The 21,235-nt window shown below is 39.9% G+C and overlaps 1 protein-coding gene across 6 annotated transcripts in view; it reads left to right on the top strand.

The window, feature by feature from the left end:
* The window catches only part of NRXN3 (neurexin 3), a 1,487,041-nt gene that overhangs the window by 1,289,751 nt on the left and 176,055 nt on the right, over positions 1-21,235 (top strand). For all 6 annotated transcript variants that reach the window (XM_054691893.1, XM_054691888.1, XM_054691889.1 and 3 more), the window contains one exon: positions 17,035-17,206. In XM_054691893.1, coding sequence (XP_054547868.1) covers positions 17,035-17,206 — 172 coding nt within the window. The remainder of the gene's footprint in view (positions 1-17,034; positions 17,207-21,235) is intronic.

Here is a 21,235-nt window from a genome sequence, read left to right as displayed (position 1 = left end):
AATGACTTGTTCTGTGTTAGTGAACTCATATGAAACAGTCCAGGGCTAAATTCATATTAAGTGACTTCCTGGTTTCCCTGAAATCCAACTCAAGTTCAAAACTCTTGCATCTTTATGGTTCTGTTGCTAAGATCCAAACTGGACCAACATGTTCTATACACATTTAGGGTTAAATGTTTAAATCCAACACACATTATAAAATCTTCCTAGATCACTCTAACTTGAAGGCAACTTGCTTTCTTCCACAGTTTTTGTTGTCCTTAAATGAATAATAAAATATGTGTCAAAACTCTTTTGAAGATCCATTGATCATTCTATCAGGCATTTCCCTTTATAATGAGATGGGTTCCCTGTATTTTCCTTTTCCTTAAAATAGACCTTGTAATTCAGTCCAACTTCATTCTTCTTGACAATTGCCACCATTCATTCCATACTTGGGACTAAGCACCACTCATCACAGGGAGTATTGGAAAAGCAGAACTGCCTCTGCTTATTGCAGTATCCCTGCCCAGCACAGTATCTCATACTTAAATGAATGACTAAATTGTCAGTTCTCAATGGGGCAGAGGGTTCAGAAAGTTTGGTAAGAATGCTGGGCATAAAGGTTGGCACCTGATAATGAAAGATCTAGAATGTCAAGCTGAGTTTGAAATTTGCCCAGCTAGAAACAGTAGAATCTCTAGAGTCAAAAGCTGGTTTTGTAAAATTTTCTACTTCTATAGCAGATTCCAAATTAGAACTCAGAAAACTACTTGCCTTTTTTTGTTTTCCCCCAACTCCACCAGGACCTCCCCCACCAGTGTCACTTTGCTACAGACTTGTGATATGTAAGACAGGCAGAAAAAAAACAAGTGAATCAAGGAAACCTGTTAAAAGCACTGATTTCTATGATGTCTCAGTTTGTTAACTAAATTGCAGGTTGTATCGCTTGGCCAGAGACAGCTGACAGGCAACTCTGCCTGAACAAATAGCACCTCCAAAATGACACATATACTTTAGTTTCATTAGAGGCAGTGGATATCATTATTGCCTAGGCCATCACAGTAAATATGGTGATTATATGCATCCCTTGGGATTTGGAGTTGACAGCATAGTTGGGTTGTACTGAAGAGTCTAGGTTGTGCACTGACATAAATGACAGCAAAGCAGATTCTGGACCTCCCAGGAAGGAGGGGGAAATTCATGATATAAAAAGAGTTCTGTGGTCCACTGAAATATTACCAAGTAGGATTGTGGTTTCTTTGTATATAAGTAACATTTAATGTTCTTCTTTCTAAGATTATTTTTCTGGCACCCAATGCCCAAAATTCAATACATCAGCCTCATGTTGACATACCTGGTGATGCCACTGCCTTGTCCTCTTCCTGTTCAGATGGCTCTTCTCTCTGTGATGGGCCTATTTAGGCCCAGACCATTTTCATCTTTGCAGAAAAGCATGGGAAAGGGAAGAAGTATGTGCAGGGAACCTGATAAACAGCCAGGTCCCAGTTTCACCCATAAGCAGTAAAAGTTGCTGATCCTTTAGCCAGTGTCTATTTCTCAATTGGCTTGGAATTCAAGATGGAAAGAGCTATAATTTATTGCCTACTCAAACCTCAACATGGTAGAGTAACGATTCTGTTTTTCTAGCTGTTATATTGCAATGAACATTTTTGATTTATTTGGCAAGTGTGTCATATAACTAAAATAATTTTTCTCAATATCATGTTCTGCTCAAAATTAAATGGTAGTTCTAGAGCAGTGGCCCACATTAATTTTTTTTTCTTGATGGTTATAGCAATACAGATATATGAACTCCCAGAACTAAAAGTGCATTTTTGTAAGAATTATATGTACCTGTCTATACTGAATGGTCTGTTCTTATGCATTTTCCAATGATTTATTTGAATCATCATTATCTTTGCTGGTATTTATTAATCCTATTGTTCATTAGCTAAGTATATATTTCCTATTAGTGTCTTTCTGAGTCAAGGTGAAGTTAGTCACCACACTTCAGAGTTCAGAGGGAAATCTATTTTGCTTAAATGGGACTTTCTTATGAGACTGCCTAACAGTGATCGATTTTGTTGTTGAGCTTCAGTTCATGAAAAGTACATTAAAACCTTGAGCTGAGCCATCTCTCTGAAGTATCAGTTGGGTCATTATAATTTGGCAGGCACTTTGGATGTGTGCATGTGATTTTTATGATCGCGTCTGCTTAATTCTTCCCAACCCCACAAAGGGGAAGTGAACTATATTCCGGGGGCATCTTCTATTCTGTGCTAGGTACCTGCATATACTGATGTATCCTAATAGCACCTCTTTGTTGTAGTTATTATCTTCCCAAAATTAAAAATGAGAAAATTGAGATTTAGAGAATCCATGCAACTTGGTCAAGAACACACAGTAAGTGATGAAATAAAGATTCAAAACCAGACATATCTGGCTGAGAAACCTGTAATTGTTATAATACCTTAGGGGTTAAAAACTCTGCAAAGGACTGACTGACAGTATAAGTGATTAAAATGGAATGGTGTATAAAAAAAAAAGTGTTTTCCTTTTAGTTTTGAATATCATGGATCTCTCCCATCTTTTGGTGAGGCTTAGTAAAGTTGTTCATCATATGTTGACAAAAGTATTTTCCTTTACCTTTTGCCCTACCATCCAGGAAAAAAAAAAAAAAAAAGAGCTGGGAACATGGCGACCAACACTCAACCTTTGCATCTGCTAGACAATAGGGAGCAGTAGCAACTCTGGTAAAGTGGAAAACTTGTGCCTCCTCCACACCCCCCAGTGAGCTCTTGCCTTTAAATGGATTTTATAAATATTATCCTAATGTTGCTAACCCTTTTCTTTTTCAAAAGAACTTAAAAATCTAGCCACTTATAAGAGATATTTGATTTTTAATTGTTGAAAGCTAATTCACACTAAAAAAGATACTGAGTACCTCCCTTAAAAAAGAAAGTAATATGCACCTCAATGCATTATCCAGTTTGTGCCTTCTCAATTTTAACTTATATATTACCCAATGAAGCTAATGAGTAGGTATTCTATTAAAAAGAAATTAACAAAGAATAATCAAACCCGAACTACTTTACAATACTCTTGTAAGAAGTATGCTCCCAGGCCTCCCCGGTGGCGCAGCAATTGAGCACTGGGTTGCCAAGCTGCCCGCAGCCTCTGCAGCCCTGGTTCAATCCCCGGCCACCTGGCGAGGGTCCCATGTGGGGCGCAGACCTCTCCTGCCGCCCGCTGCTCCCCTCAGCAGTGTACTTTGGTCCTTCTGCCTGCTCTGCTCCCCGCTCTGGCTCTGGTGAATTCTCTCACCCTCCTGCGCTTCTGACTGTACCCAGTGCTTGTATAAATTAAAAAGAAAAAAGAAAAAAGAAGTGTGCTCCCCCAATTGAGTCCTGTCTGTGTGCTCTGCTGTTCTGGAACAGATACTTAACTCCTGGTTCTCTCTCTGCTATTCCCTGGAGTAGAAAGTCAACCTGTATGGTGTGGATACTTGGGTTTTAGGTTCCTTAGTTCTTGTTTCTGTGTCTTATCAGGATAGACCTGGTTATCTGGTATGCATCAGGTAATGACACAGTCATCCTTCAGCAATTAAGTCAGAAATGCATCCTGCTCTCTGCCATGCAAGATGTCACTGCTTATATCTAGCTTTTTAAGGGACTTGCCACTAGATATTTGTCTACAGGAAATTTCTTGAAATTGGTATAAAGTAGAATGGCAAAAAAAGCACACTTATGTTTGAGAGCTTGGGGAGCTGTTTTGCTGTATTACTTCAGATGAGCTTTAGTGGCTAGGTGAGTTATACTCCTCTAATCCCCTGTCTGTACCTATATTCCTTCTTTCCCCTTCCTTTACGTTTCTCCTTTCTTCTGACCTTGATCACTACCTTAAATGACTCTCAGATCTCACTGAGCATAGATATGACGAGGGAGCCAAGGGAAGATAAGCGCCAACTTCTGAAACATGGGTGCTCCGGCAAGACCTGGGTGATGTCTTCCCTGATGGCCTCTGAGCCTCTGGACTGAGGTCAACTGTAAGCTCAGCACAAGCTACTACCCTTCTAAACAGCTAACATTCTCCTGCTGGAAGAAAGATGCTGACAGCAGAAAGCAGGGGAGTGAGCAGCAGGGAACACTTGGGAAATAAAGGATTTTATTTATAATTATTCTGAGTCTATAGTTTTCTAAATCCTTTACATGTAGTTGTGCCACCATCAAGGAATCATTTGCCAGTGGGTGTGGGGAAGTCCTTTGGGCTAGAGAGAAAAATATTAAATTCAACATGTGATGAGCCATTAACAAGCTTTCTCTTTGTATATAGGGAGCCTGTGAGTCTGCCTTAAATTTCAAAGGCTTCTCTCTTGACAAAATTAGTGATATTTTAGAAAATGAATGAGCTGGTTGATAGCCTACATTTTTTTTTATGGCAAGTATTTCCTATTTTTCCCTTTAACAGATGGAATTTCATTTTCATTCCAACAGTTTCAACTTTATAACTTCTCCTGTTCTTTCTTACTTCTCATTAGTACCTGCTTAAATAAATCTTAAACTCACTTTTCTTAACATTTGGCACGACCCCTCACAAATAGAGCAGCATCTTCTGTCCTGAAGGACACACGTTAATTTTCTTTAGTCTCTTGGGCAATTTGTCAGGGACTGACTGCACATGTTGATTTGGAAATATTACATGTAAATGTTCTTTATTCCTTCTACCCTTAATATAGGATACTGTATATTTGTTTCTGTTTGTCTTGTGCCCATCTATTTCTCACTGTTCCATATTTTTCACATTGCTGGTTACAAACATCTTTTTTTTTAATCATCCTAAACCATATGAGAAAAATCTGCCTTTGACATCTCAGGTTCTGCATTAAGTGAGCAATTAGAACTTTCATTGATGTCTTCAGACTCCAGGGCTTTTTCCCTTTGTTACAGCACAGTGGATTTTACACTCTTGAGAGCTGAATGAGACCAGATATATTTCTCTAGCTTCTCGTAGGCTTAACAAAGTACCCTATACTGAGTGTATGATTCGAAGTATTGCAGAACTTCTATGATTTAATTCAGACTTCTGACTTAGATTTGGAGAAAGAAAAGTGTACTTTAAATAAAACACGATGTGTGAATATCCGCAATTTGGCAAGTTTGGTACAAGTTGAAAATGATTGTAGTACAGCCCACAGAGGCAGCCCTAAAAGTTGATGTTGGCCCTAAAAAGAGAGCAAAGCTCTCCCAGAAGGTGAAGCTTGAGTGCTGCCTTAACCAGCAGCCACCATACTAAGGAACAAAGCAGAAAGCAGGAAAGTGAAAATGAGGTTTTCTGGAAGCCTGGCATCTCAGTTAGTTAGAAGGTAAAAATTGTGTTTAAGGGGACCAGTGGTTCAAGGAACTGGTAATGGGCTAGAATAGCATCCACTTTGAGGACTCCCCTTGTTCCAGTAAAGAAACAGGTTGAGTTGAAGGTCTTGGTAACAGGACACCTAATCTCCCTGCCTCAGGTCTGCAGAGTCTGTCACTCTCGAGTTTCCTGGGAGTGTTCCATATCTTGAAGACTGTTCAGTAGACCATGTGAAATAAATTTGCATAGACTACATGAAATAAATAAGTGCCTGTGGTCCCCTGAGATGTAATCATCTACATTTTCAAAAGCACTCTCCCAAACAAAATCATAGCAAAAATTGAAAAGCAGTAAATGAACCATGGATGGACATGTCACACGCTGCACTAAACTGTGGCTTGCTGAAAAATGCAAAAATGCTTTCACTATTGTGTCAAGTTCTCAGCCGAACATTTATGAACCTCCATAATGGAAAAAGACATAGAAAAATGTGTTTTCTGCTCTCACAATGCTCAGGATCTGATTGGGAGAAGAGTGGAAGAATAGTTCCATTAAAATAACTTTAAAACAAATCAACACATGGAGTTGATTGTTGTAGAATATATACTGAAAGGCTGATGGATAACTGGAGGATCTAGTTAATCATGGATGGCTCTGGGAGGGCATGCATGTAGAACTATATTCATCTCTATGAACTTAAGTACACTGGCAAGGAAAGCTGAGCCCTCTGACCAAGTCTGTTCTCCAGATCAGAAAGGAAAACTCATTCAGCTTTGGAGATCTGTCCTACCTCTTGTCATTCCTGGATCAGTGATGCCAGAGGACCAGTTACATATCCTGGAACTCATGTTGACTCTAAAACATCCTGATGTTTCATTCATTCTGGAATTTTTAGCTTATTGTGAGTCAGCTCTGTGATAGATTCATATTTTGAGAGCATTCTATGGAAGAAGGTCCAGTGTTTTGATTGACTGTCCAGGGACTGTCCAAGAATTGGATTAGAGCATCACTACAGATGCCTTTTGATGGATACAGAGGAGACTCAGTTCTCCAGAGCAATCATCATTTTACCTAAAAAGCCAAGTAGAAGACCAAAAAAACCCTTCTTTTTGGCTAGATTTAGTTTTAAAGCCTTATTCAGACACACACCCACTCACATAGTCACATAAACATTCACACACACTCAGATAGTGACATACACACTCACACAGCTCTCACTCAACATTGTGTGTCCCTTAGGCTTTTGGATGAAGTCATTAGCATGTTAATAGCAAGAATAAAGGAGAAAAGAAGAAGGAAAATGTGTGCCTTTAATGCTATGATATAGCTATGCCTTCCTATTGTGTATGGATTTATTAAAAATTCCATGCAGAATTGGTGTATCGAAAGCTGTGGCTGGCTCCCGGACAACACACAGTTCATGCCACATCAAAGTGGAAAGATGACTTCCTCATTTTCAAAAGAGCATGCTTCTTTGAAATAAATACTAAAGTTAGTGTGTTGAATGTCTTTCCAAAAGCATGAGTCAGCTCCTTGTGACTCCTGTGTGGGTCCCATTTCTAACCTTCCCCAGAGCCCAGGGAAAGTGTTTTTCTTTTCAAACGTCTGATCAGTCCACATTACTCTCCTCTACAGTGGCTTTGACCTGGCATGGAGACTAGCAGACCTTCCTCCTCACGATGCGATGTGCTAATTAAATTTTACTTCTCCTCCTTCCCTTCCCCCATTGCTCTTGTTATGGTGGTTGCGGTAGGTCAGACTCAAACTTTTGAATGAGAAATGCTGATATGATCCAAGAAAGAATGTTATAGTAGTGATAGTTGACAATGAGGAGGGCCATAAAATATTACCTGGATGAAATACCTAGCTGCAACACTATCTTCAGGACACACACACAGCAGCACATCCCTCTGTACAGACAGGCACTGCTGATATATTAGAGTCTGCTGGCCTTTTTGTTTACGATAAGTAGGAAAGGAAAAATGAGCCCCTATTTCAGTATGTTTTTCCCAAGATGATGACACAGAAGATTCCCCTTGCAGGTAAACCAAGAGAGCTCAGTTAATCACCATTTATCACTCAAAGGACTCAAGTATCTTTCAGATGCATTGGAGCCCTGGAGACTGAGATATTCATTGGCCGCAATGCAATTGTCTTCTCTCATTCCATCTAACATAATAAACTGAAGTCCTAGCATCAAAGTGATGTGTGCTGCCTTTGAGAATCCCAAACCTTTAACATGTACATGATTCAATCCATAGCACTAGATAAATTTTCAGGAAGAAATGTCATATCATTATAATTTTAATAACTTTACAATTTCACTCCATCTCCTTAATTGCCAGCTACCATCTTTTGCCAGAAGCCTCTAATTTATTTCTCTGTATCTGCAGCTGCCCACCTTCAAACAGTGTTATATTGAATTGATTTTAGTATCTAAACCACCCTTAATGGAATCTGAGATAAATTAGTTCATGCTATATTGGGTGAGTTTTTATATATTTCATCTTATCTTATTAGAAGTGTGCTCTATTCACCAGGTAATAGTTGAATGAGCAAGTATAGACATGCATTTTCTAGTCATATTTAAGTTATTATCCCCACTTAAACATTTAAACATAAACTGTTGGTCAAACAATGAAAAAAATCATAACTAACCTTACATTGTGCAGGGACCAAAAAAAAGGGATCAGCAAACCTTTCTAGAAATGGCCAGAGAGTAAATATATTAGGTGTGTAGGTCACATGATTTCTGTTACAACTTCTTACCTCTTCTAATAGTGTAAAAGTAGCCAAAGACAAATATGTAAGTGGATGAACACAATGGTGTCCCAATAAAACTTTATTTCCAAAAACAGGCAACAGCCAGATTAGATCCCACAATTTCTGATCTCTCCTCTGGACCAATCTGCTCCTTCAACTTTTGCATACCCATTCTCCAAAGGCCTCACAATCACAGCAACAAAATATAAAACTCACATCATATTTTCTGATAATCTCAAGTACTGAAGCTCCCAGTTCTAAAGTGTGTGTATCCATCTTTTTGTTTTCAACTGAAAAATGGTATGGAGTTTATTTTTTTTTTTAATTTGTTTTCTTTTTTAAGATTTATTTATTTATTTACACAAGTACTGGGTACAATCAGAAGTGCAGGAGGGTAAGAGAATTCACCAGAGCCAGAGTGGGGAACAGAACAGGCAGACTGACGAAGTACACTGCTGAGGTGAGCAGCAGGCGGCAGGAGAGGTCTGTGCCATGTGGGACCCTCACTGGTAGCCAGCAGCCAGGGATCAAACCAGCACTGCAGAGGCTGTGGCAGCTTCGCAGCCCAGTGCTCAACCACTGTGCTACCAGAGGAGGCCCATGGTATGGAGTTTAGACTGATGATTAATCTAGGGTAGTGACTAAGAATGTTGTACTCACCAGACCTAGAACTCTTGGATGAGGTTTATTGTTCGTGCAGCCCCATTCACCCTGAAGATATGATATTATCAGTGTGTCACTGGAAAGATAAGTAAATAGTATAGCATTTTGGAGAATCATTAATGGTATCCTTTCAACTACGGAATAGGTCTTGAAAGGTTATTGCCTGTTTACTGGTCTCCCTTCCGGAGGAGAGCTGCTGCTCATCTTTAGACTTGAATAGCTGAAAATAGGGTGTTCCCCCTTTGCAGCCCACTCTGAAGTGACCTTTGTGGACATAGATGAAAGTCAGCTAGTCTGTAGAGAAGTGTCCAGGGACTAAATTGAAATTGGGACTATCAACTGATGTCATTAAGCCTGGGGAGATGTACTGGGGCATTTTTTAATGGACTAGCAGCAATAAGTTAAGAGTATGGGGTCACTGAGACTCATAGGGCAAATAACATGGGACATGCATTTTAGATCTGCTACTTTCTATCTGAGCTTGCATTTCCAAGTTTGCCTCTGTAAAAAGGACATTCCAATACAACATAGAGTAGAGAGAGACTCAGCGATAATCCCTGCACTCACATTGATTGCCCTGTGTTCTGAGGACTAGACCACAATTTTAGACCAAATATGTGACAGTTCACATGTGCATACACAGGCATACACTCATGTGCACACATGTGTGTTAGGTGTACATGCATATGCACCTCAGGAAGGCATTGTGGAAATAGATTAGACCACATGTGTAAATGTCTGTAAAATAGTTTCTGGTAAACTTTATGGATTCTTGTCAAGAGACTGAAGGTTTATACTTCACTTCTGATATTATGGACTAGTTATTTCTTTGTGGGCATTGTTGGATATTTAGCAGAATTCCAGGCTTGTATTGACTGGATGCCATTAGCATCCCACCCCCAGTTGGGACAACTCAAAATATCTCCAGATATTGTCAAATGTCCCTGAGCACAAAAATCACCCCCATTTGAAAGCACTGTCCTGGAAAAACAAAAAATGAATGCAAGGAAGTGCTTCCCAGACATTAGCAAGTGTCTGAATCACCTAGAGGATTTGAGACACTGCGGATCATTGGGCTCTGCTCCAGCATTTCCTATACAAAGTGTGTTGTGTTAGACCCAAGAATTTAGAATTTGCATTTCTAACAAGTTCCCAGGAGAAGCCGATGTTGCTGGCCCCAGGATCATGGTGTGTAAGTGTGTAGGTATGATATAAAATATTCTGGGAGAATTCTAGTGAGTTAAAATGTGCTTCCTAATTTTGAGGTTTATGGTGTTGATTCTGAGGACACACAGCTTACAGTGTTTTCATGAAGACCATCAGGTGGTTTCCTCGCAGCTGCAATAGAGATCCGAGGGAAAAGCGAGGGGCTTCCTGAAATGTTCCCTCTCATGGGCATCATGAGCCTTGCCCTGCCAGATGTCACCACAATCCTGCCAGGAGACTGCTCCAGGTCTTGGCACAACCCTGAGGCTCCTCCAGAAATGCGCTTTAACTCTTGCTTGGCCGTCAAGCTTACCCACCAAGTGAGGCAGCATGACATTGGCATCTATGCAGGATAAGTCTGCGTTCAGTGTGGATGAGAAGGTGTGATGGCTAAGGCAGTAGTTTGTGGCCAGTGAGCCTCAGCAACCTGACTCTGACTTGCATCTTACTTACCTGTACCAGCCGTTTTGTCCTGCCTGAGCCACACCTCCGGGTCAGTTTTCCTGTTGTCCTAAGCTGTCGACCCTGCTCATTCTCTCTCTTTTTTTTTTTTCTGTGCTTGGAGTTAGAGATGGAGCTGTCTTGAGCTATTTGTCAGTCTTATCTCTCTTGGCCCTCTGTTAGTATTTCAGACTGTGAATCTAATCCACTTTAATAGATTGACCTCTCGCAACCAGACATCAGCCAACACCTGGCAGAGCGCAACTGTGGTCAAGGGGAGAGGTGGATTCTGGGAGAGTACAAAGGTCATTGAAATCTGTACAGATTTAGGAAAATAGAATGAGTTTCCAAGCCATTTAATGTGAATTTTCTAATTATAATCTATACAGATTCTAGAGTTGATGATCTTCAATGGGAGAGTCATCCCAAATGCAGCCATCTCCTGTGGGGTATGTGCCACGGTCCCTGGTGCATCCATCACAATATTCCTCACCCACTTATCTCCACCATCTTTGCCATTATCTCTATCTTCATCTTTACCATTAACATCATTTTTCATGATGGTTTGTGGAATACTTTGGAATTTGCCAAGATTTTATGTATTTCTCTTATCATTTCACACAGGGATGATTATTATGGTTGTCTTTGTATCATTCTTATTTTATTTTATACAGATAGGTTCACATTTGAGTACTGAGGGACCTGGTTAAGATCACCTGAACAGTAAAATACAGAACTTTGACTTGGCCTAAGTTTTCTGATTCTAAATCTTAAAGCCTTATGGAACCCAGAACAGACATAGTCCTCCCCCAGCACTTCCTGGCACACACATCCTTCAGGAAGGGGAACCACATAATCTCATGGGTTGAGAGTGAAAGTTCAAATGCTACCCAAGCCCTGTAGCTGGAGTGTTGTCAGCTGGGTGATTCCTGATGGGTTTATTTTCTACCTAACGCTTCTTGAGGAAGAGTCCTGATCTCTTCCACTTATCTTTTATTTGTTTTTTTAAAGATTTATTTATTTATGCATACAAGAGCTGGGGTACAGGCCAGAGGTAGGGGGTGAGAGGATTCACCAGAGACAGAGTGAGGAGCAGAACAGGCAGATTGACTGAAATACACTGCTGAGAGGAGCAGCAGGTGAGACAGGAGAGGCCTGCTACGCCTTATGGGTCACCTCCTTGCCTGGGGATCAAACTTGTGCTGGCAGTGACTACAGATAGCTTCATAGTGCTGCATTTTATTCCCTTATGCCACTAGAGATGTCCCTTTCACTTATCTTTTAAATCCTTTCATACAACATATCTCTGTATACAGCATATACAACATAAGACATATCTCTGTAAAGCATTCACTGCTTATGAGCTAACAGTTGTCCTGAGTCTAGAACTAGAAGACCATCACATAGAAAGAATGGGCTGACGATCTTCATTAAAAGACATCTAATAATCATGAATAAAGTCATGACCTACAACATCACAAGCACCCGAAGTTCTCTCTTACCAGAAGACTGAATTGCAGGGAGACTAAAAATTGTAGTTAACAGTGCCACTACTTACTTTATTTACTATGACCTTGACTTTGAAATGGGTTTGACAGACTCGGCAGTGTCTGGATCCAAGAAGGATCACCTCCATGTTATTTTCTTTATATAATTGCATAGCACTGAACTCCAGGCTCAGTGGGCAGCCTGATTCTCAGATTCTCTGGGACACCTACAAGTTAAGATATTGAGAACTGCTTCTTTTGTACATCTCCCTGGCTACATTTGTCAGCTATAATTTTCTAAAATAGCAAATGATGCATTCTGTCTTCCCTGGGGGCACTCTGGAGTGAATAAAGAGATCACCTTTAGGGAGCATTTCGCTCCTGAGGATTATCCTCACCCCTGTCCATTTCTGCTCCTGAAATCTGAACCATGGTGTTGGTAACAAATTTTGGGTCAACTCCATAGCAGTGACTATAATTGTGGTTGACGGAGGATCAGAAAACTGGAGCCAGACTAATTTGAGCAACCAGGTGGGCTTGTAAGCAGTCATTATTGATGAAGAATAACTTACTGGCTATATAAAGACAGCTGCTTTCTGCACCATTGAGTTTTTTCCCAAATGCACTTGAGGGTTCTTTAGTAATGTTTTCTGATTTACCACTTGTCTTTGTTTTTAATATCAAGGCAGAACATGGATTGTAGTGATTGCCTTGGTAGCATTTTTAGTGGTGTTGGGTATGGAGCTGTTAAGTTTATAATTACAGTCCTTTTGAGCTATGCTTTTCTTGTCTTGGAGAGACTTACAAAAGGCATCAAGGAATATGGAACAGGAATTGCTACCAAATTGCAATAGGAAATCAACCTTGTAAATGTTGTTTTTTTAATGTTGTTTATAGTAAAATTGATATTTATTTTATACCATTTCTTTTTTATAAGATTTAGTTACTTATTTATGCATAGAGGAGCTGGGGTGTAGGCCAGAGGTGCAGCGGGTGAGAGGATTCACTAGAGACAGAGTGGGGAGTGAGTCCGAGTGGAGAGAAGAACAGGCAGAGCTACACTGTTAAGGGTAGCAGTTGGCAAGATAGGAGAGGTCTACTGCACCATGTGTGGGTTAGTGCCCTGGCCAGGGATTGAGCTCTAGCTGCAGTGATGATAGCACTGAAACCTAACTCTTAGGAAGCCAGAGACGCCCCTGTTTTTGCAATATTTCTTGATGAAAGTGTAATTAAACCAACTAGTCTTTAGCTCATGCCACAACTTTCAACTACACTAATGAAGAAAAGAAATGGACAAGATGAGTAATATTGCCTGAAGTCCCAGCCTCAGCCGCCTGCTAGGTCTTCACACATATTCTTTCTCCTTAAATCTTCACAATTAGCTTCAGAGGTAGAAATTTGCTTCTTGTTGCCTACACATCCCTTCAAAGAAGAGCGATCAGTAGTATAATAACCTGCCCAGGGTGATACATCTTTCAGAGCCAGAGGTATTCTGCCTGGAGCAGAACCATGCTATGCTAAACCTCATATCTATCTTGTTGAACCATTTAACTTCTCCAGTAATCACAAAGCATTATATGGTTAAATGATTGGAGAGTGCCTTATTATCTCATTTTTCCCTTAGATTTGTACAATAGTTCATAATTTATAAAGTATGATTACATTAATCATAATATTTCAACTCTCATAGCCCCATGAAGTATGTAAAACTGGTATCATCTCTGCACAATATATTATCAAAAAACAAGTTCAGTAAAGATAAGAAACTTTTCCAGTGTCAGTAGGGCTGACTCCAAATCCAATGACTTTTACTCTTCATCCTTCTTTTCTCTGGACACATGAATCAGAACTTTTGTCTGTTTTTGTTTTTGTGTTTGTTTTCATGGCAGAATGGATTCAAGCCTGGGCAATGTATGGCATTTGCCACAAGGCTTCTAATGAAGTTAGACAAAGCAGTTGGCCACAGATTATAATGCCATTGTGGTCCCATAGCAAATGATAAGGAGCTTTCAGTAATGAAATCTTATTACTGCAAGTAAAGAGACCACATCTGAGGTCTCACACAGCCACATTCACCACTGTGGGAAGTACCTGGTTAAGGGTCTCCACTGATACTGGCAGCATGCTAGTGGGATTAAAAAGATCTCTCAAAAATAGTGATTGCACTGGCAAATGTGTGGTGCCTAAGATAAGGACCAAATATTTATTCTGGCAGAGATTAAATCTTTTCTTTTCTCTAAATCTATTATAGATCTTGCAGAAAATCTGCCCAAGAATATATCTCACTGATCTGCCAACTTCACTGAGCCAGAAATGTACTTTGCCACTGCTGTTGCTGAAAAACTGCAAGATGCTGCTTTAAAGCATCTTTCTTTCTCCCTAAAACTGTTCTCCATCCATGATTAATTAGTGACTCAGAGGTGAATTGAGTCACCAGCAGTTCTTTCTATGCATCCAGGATTTATGTAGTGGTTTCTCCTTGAAGAACACTAGTTCAATAAAGAGCCCACCTTGGTGGGGTGGGCAGAGGAGTAATGGTATCTGAAGTCATGGTTTCTTAACTTCTCCAGTCCTTTCATTCTGCTAAGTAGGTTATGGCTCAGGTTATTATAGTCTTGCTTATTTTGGAATGAGGGTGAGAGCTACCAACACACACACACACACACACACACACACACACACACCCCTGTTAGAAATGAATACCAACTTTTGAAACAAGAAAAAGCATACTGTCATGTCTGAATTCCTAGAGATTCAAGGATAAAGAATAAAAATGAGTCATAATATGGGCATGAACATTATCAAAAGAAACCTTGATCAGGTTCATTTACCTATGTGTCATACTTTAGTGCTAGCTACTTTATTTAGTGCTAGAGATATAGAGATGGAAAAAAGCAAAAATTAAACTGAGACTGTAGTATCACAACAAAGGTTCATGAAATCATGAATACATTTAGTCACCATTTGGGATGCCCCTGCACTGCTGTCCTTAGAGCACAGAGCATAGGAATCGCAGAACTAGGTTCACATTTGTGCTGTGCTGCCAGGGCACATGGGAGCGATGACGTCTACCTGGGTATAGGGTAAATGATTGTCAGGCTTTTCTGCCCTCCTGCTACCCATTAGGATTAATGATGGATCCCTGCGGTCCTGAATGCATGCCTGATGGTGGGCACCTGGAGTAGGGTATGGGCCTTTGTAGGTGGGTTCACCTGGGCTGAGACTGGGATTATAAGGGCGGCATCATGGGGAACAGAACCAGAGAGAATAAATGAGAGAGAAGCAGAAAAAGAGGAAGCAAGAGGAGGAACAGAACCACCAGAAGAGAGCTGAGAAGCAAAAGAAGAGCAGCACCAGCAGAAAAGAACAAGAATGCCAGAGAGCCCAGAAAGAGTAAAGACTTGCCAGAGGCTGGGAGTCCTGCCAGCCTCCGGGCCCCCGACCCCCAGCCTGCCGTGTACCTGGTAAATTCAATAAAAGCCTGAAAAGCCACCAAGGGCTCCGGGACTCCCTCCTTTACCCATCTGCCTAGAATCATAGAGATTCCACTCTATGCCATCCTGCCTCTATGCTGGGTCTCAGCACCTCTGTGCTGGTGACAACCTTTGTTCATCAGTCTAGATTCTTGCCTTCTAAGATCAAGATTCCTGTATGCTTGTCTGGTTTGTTTATTGGACACAAAATGTATTCACATACTAAAGGACATTTGTCCTTCCTTTTAGAAAACCTTCTTTTCGGAAAAATAAGTGAAATATACCAAATTATATGGAAACCAGTGCCTGAAAACTCACCAAAGTCATAATTTATGGACTTTATGGACTTTAAGCATAACAATTGCTTAATAAATATTATGTTTGTGTACTCAATTGATAAAGAACAAATGCATGAATGAGCCAAATTACTAAATTTGAGTTTCAGTGGAATATTTCCTACATCTTAGTTTATATGGATTCTGGACTTTTTCCATATCTTTCTCCTCTTCTCCTCCTTATTCTTTTCCTATTTCTTCTACTGCTTTTTGAATAAGGAAATAGAGGTTAAAAGATTATGTGAATAAATATTATGACTCAGACTTAGAGAATTTCAGAATTACGACTAAATTTTATTGTCCTTGCACATCCAACTTACTTTTAGCCAACGAGTCAGGAAAGTGGAGAGATGGACAGAGATGACTTCTCCTTACCCACCCCACCTTGGATGCAGCATACTGAGATAGATAATAGCTAATCAGTCAGGTTACTTTCATTGTATTCATTGTGCTACTTAATCCAACATTCAACCAATTATTAGAATAAAAGTGTAAGAGATTTAATAGGATTATTACGTAAATGTCAGTGTTCTGGGCACTTCCAAGGATGTGGATGATGTCACAACCTCCACATCATCAACCCATAATCATCACCTTCTTTAGTCTTCTGGAATTCATCCCTTCCAGAGTCTTTGTGGAGTCCAGAGGTTCTCTTCAGCTGTGTGAAATTAAACTCTAACACTGGAATATTGCTAGAGTTTTGAATTAACTCTTTGTATTAACTTTAGGAATAGGGCTGCAAGTGGAGGAAGGGTAGAAGTTCATCTGACTCTGAAATCCCCACTTGATTTTTCCTGGCATCTATGCATCTTAGACCTACAGAAAAATGTCACCAGGAGTTGGTCTGCAATGCGAGCTCTTCTGCCACTGCCTCCTAATCATCTCTACTCCTCCTCTTGGCTTTGTCTGCCCAAAAATGTGCAAGCAGGCTCTATTTCCTCTTTAATCGTAAATATGAATAATGAAATACTGTAGGGTCCAGTGTCTTATTAGCCTCTTCTAGGAAACATGCCTAATTCATCTCATAGAAATAAGCTTATCGGTGTCACTCCAAGTGTTAGGCTATTCTCTGGTTCTAGCTTTGATATCTGTTGTGGGCAATTGAGTGATGTAATCTGTACAATGCAACCTGTGAGAGCAATTGGGGTGGCTTTATATCCTTGGTTTTTATGTTCAGGATGAAAGCCCGTGGAGAAATGCAGGATGCTATTATTAACTGCATGCTGACAGCTCCCTCTGGGTGCTGCAGACTTATTGTTAGTTGGAGAATCAACTTTAAAGAGAGAAAACTTTGTGGTTGGTGATAACTATGCCTTTTGTGTTTCTTTTTTATAGGAACAGGGGAAAATTGGAGTTGTCTTCAATATTGGCACGGTTGACATCTCCATCAAAGAGGAGCGAACCCCTGTGAATGATGGTAAATACCATGTGGTGCGATTCACCAGGAATGGAGGCAACGCTACGCTGCAGGTGGACAACTGGCCCGTGAATGAGCATTACCCCACAGGTACATGTTTTACTCTCAACGACCCAACTCTCTTTTTCTGTCTCATTCTTATTTCTAAATGGTAATTTTCACATGACTGTCACTAAATCGTACACACTGACTATCAAGCACACATTTAAGTTATTTTTGCATGAGCAGATAAATCTGTACATGATTCCTTAGGATTTGGTCCAGTGTAGGGAGCTTCTGGAGACTTAGTAACTGTGCACTGAACATTTTTTGTCCACCTGGTTAATACTGCCTGACTGGCTCATACCAAATATGGGTAGTATGGGTTTTCCAGGGCTCTGAAAATGATCGGCATTGGAGGGAAGACACACCATCTCCATTCTGTACTCTGCTGGATAATAACAGAAAATACACTTGAGATCAGGGCTATGTGGTGCCATTTCATCAGGAGTGGGTGAAAGTACAGATAGTCAGGGATGGCAGGAAGACTGCCAAAGTATCAACATTTATGTTGATACATACAAATTAAGGTAACAATGAGAGGAATACTAAGGGTGGGATTTCACTCATTGGGTTGACGTTGCCTATCCTTTTTTTGCTCACTTACACTAAGGTGCCTTGATGTTCAGAGATTTGTCCTAGTAGGCACTTTAATAGCAAGCACGCTGGCATGGGAGGAAGAAGGATTAATCATCTGTTTAAATTTTATAGTCAAGGAACATTTGCCAATAGACTCCCAGAGCCAGATGGCTGAATCAAGGGCAAAGGCAGGAAAGGTTGCCTTCTTTAAAAAGACCATTCAAATAATCCCTAAGCTTTAATCTCTTACTTCCCCCATGAATACAGCCTTACACCCTGACCATAAAAGTGGCAGGAATTTAGAGGGGCGATACTTTGGCAAAGGGCCTTGGTTCTATAATTGTGTTATCACCTGGTGGATGCAATAAGAATAGCTCAGAATATTGAACTTTTCACTAATGTGGGTATGGTGTGATGTCTCTGTCTTCTACACTCCAAACTGTCTATAATTTTATCACTGTTATCTTCTCACTTCCTCTATAGTGAGGTGAGCATGGGGATGAGGAAGTCAGAAACATATTTCTGAAAAGATAGGTCCTGTTTAGGGAAAAATCATCAAATTTTAGGGAGAAGGAAGTAGATGAAGTAAAGTTGCCTACTTGTGGCCCAAGAATTTCAAATGATTTGAAAACTGATTGTTTTTATGCCCAACTCACATTCATTTTCTTTAAAATCTAATCAGAACTACCTTCACTGCTGGCCTTCCTCTAATAGCAAGAGTTTTCCTATATCTGGTGTAGTAATAATTATGGAAACATCCACAAACAGTATATAAGATCCCCTAGGTATTGAAGCAAAAAGGCATGTGTATACATTTATCTACCATTTCCATCTCTGTACAATATCCAGCTCAGCTTTTGCTGGATGCCTCTTGTCATATCCTTAGCATTTCTTACATGAAGGCACAAAAATGATCATATGCATTTATCTTTCAGCCCTTGAAGAGAGTCAGAGGTGTTAACAGCTACTATGAATTCCTAACATCATCCAAATTCACTAGGCACTAATAGACCTAATTTTTAAATTCTTCTTGCTTAAACTCTAAGGGATAGGAAGGGGGGAATCAAAATAGCCTGAGATCTTAAAAGTTGTTCATTTGCTCATAGGAAAAATCAATTTCTCTCCATGCATGTTATCTTTGTCCCTGCTAGTGCTGCTGTATTGTTTATGGGTTTCTATTAGGTATATCAAAGATTTCTGAATTGATGTTAGCCCTGAGCCAATGTAGAATGCATGAGAGAAGGCTTTTTAATGGTCATTTTAAAGCCACAGATATATAAGAAAACCCGTGACCCTTGCTGAGTGCCTATCTCTTTGTATCTTTAGTTCCAAATTATGGGTTGCTTCCTACGTTTTCAAAACAGAACAAACCTTTCTCTAATGGAATCTCTTCCAACTGAAAACTGTTATTACTAGTAACTGTTGGTAACTGTTATTTAGTAATAATATGTGTTATTATTATAGGACATGATAATATAGCAGTTGTAAGTATGAGCTTTGGAATCAACAGGCTGGAGTTGAGATCTTGGTGCCATTAGCTGTGAGTCCCTGAGGCAAGTTGCTTCAAGACCTTGAAATGCCCTAAGCATTGCAATATGCAATGCCTCTCCCCACAAGAAATTCAAAATGCAACAACATTCAACCATAAAATTGGTGTAAGAGTTTCTAGTAGTTCAAATTTTTCTTTTCTGATGTTCACTGTAATACTTTAAAAACATACCAGATTCTTTCTCCCTTCCTCATTATTTTTTTTTCAGTTCTCTTTGCTTTCTTGGTTCTCTGAGTTAATACTTGTTCTTCCTATTTCGTGATCCAGTTCTGAACTTTAGACATGTTATTAAACCTCTCAAGTCCCTGTTCCCTAGTCTGTGAAATGGGGTCATGGTAATATGTATTTCCTGGGCCTAACGTGAAGATTAAAAGAGTCGGGCATATGTTGAATGAACAACATAATGCAGTCAATGAAGTCAGTATAAATAAATGTTACCTATGAAGATTACCAAGCATTTGAGTAGCATTTTTTCCAGTTCTGTAATCACACATACAAATGACTTCATTTTGATTATCAAATGCATATCGGGTAGGGTAGATTTAAAATTTAACAGTGATCCAGGAAGATATTGTGTCTTTCCTAAGGTCACATAATAAATGAGGTACAGAACCAAGACCAGATTCTTTCATTCTCAATGGGATACAATTCTCAGCATTTCCACAGCAAACTGGGAAATAGTTTGAAAAAAATCACAGTGTTATATTATATTTTATTCTCTTTTTGTAAGTGTCATACTACAAAGTTCAATACCAATAACCACACAAAGATGGTTATTGTGAGATGCAGTGTCAAAAATCTTCTTTAAAGAAACAGAAGCTCTGTTAGCTGTTCTGAAAGTCTCCTTGTGATGAGTTTAAGTTTCCTCCTGGTGTAATGGCAAGGTGCTTCTGTGCAGTCCTTGTAAGAATCCTGAGTATTTAAAGAGCCATCACGTAGCTTCTGTTCCAGTTTTATGTCCCACTCTTTCAAGACTTCTTGGGAGTGATGTTCCTTTTGAGTTTTGGATACCTTATTTTCTCTCCCCCCTGCTTCCTTGTATTCATGAAAGAATCTATGCAACTAAATTTTAAGCATTGTTAGTGCAACCTGGCAGTGATTAATTAATCAATTAATTATTTTTAAAAAGATTATTTATGCATACAAGAACTGGGGTACAGGCAAGATGTGCAAGGGGTGAGAGGATCCACCAGAGACAGAAGGGGGAGCAGAACAGGTGGATTTGCTGAAATACACTGCTGAGGGGAGCAGTGGGTAAGACAGGAGAGGTCTGTTGCACCATGTGGGTCACCTCCCTGACCGGGGATCAAACTCATGCTGCAGTGGCTGTGGATAGCTTCATAGTGCTGAGACTACTTATTTTAAACCATAAGCTCAAATATCCCTGTATCTGGACGTCAAAGGAAAAAAAATCACCTGGTTAGGAAATCTTGACACAGTTTCTGCAAAAGTACTGTATCCTTTTCCCAAACCATTCTGCTTTACAGGTAGTAATAAGTATAGAAACCATCAAAAGGAGTTCAGTTGCGCTACTTGTGTATTGCTAAACACTAAAGAAACACAGAGCAGCTCCTACAGAATATGCGCTTAAATTATCTTATTCAGAGAATGTGTGCTAAGGAAACTCTCTCAGCTCACAAGGTCCTTACATATTAGAATCATCTCATGGGCACTTGCAGGACTTTATGTAGCTCCACTTCAACATCCCACTGTGAAATATTTAGAAACCAGTTGGGCATAGGGTGTGTCATCATGGCTTTTTGTGAATCAGGAAGGATCCAAAATCAAAATAGTTCTATAGCCATCAGAATCTTATATCACTTAATTCTGAGAGAACTCAAAAGCAACTTTTTTCTTTGAACCTGAAAATAGAAAGGCTAAGGAACAGGAGAGGGAAATTAAAGAAGGATCGGCCCAGAGCTATCACCCAGGCACTGACAAATGTGCTTTAT

The sequence above is a fragment of the Talpa occidentalis genome, unplaced genomic scaffold, assembly GCF_014898055.3.
Source record: "Talpa occidentalis isolate TD23 unplaced genomic scaffold, MPIMG_talOcc4v2.1 talOcc4.11, whole genome shotgun sequence".
Taxonomy (NCBI): domain Eukaryota; kingdom Metazoa; phylum Chordata; class Mammalia; order Eulipotyphla; family Talpidae; genus Talpa; species Talpa occidentalis.
The sequence above is the reverse complement of the archived record's forward strand: the minus strand, read 5'-3'. Positions and strand labels throughout refer to the sequence as shown.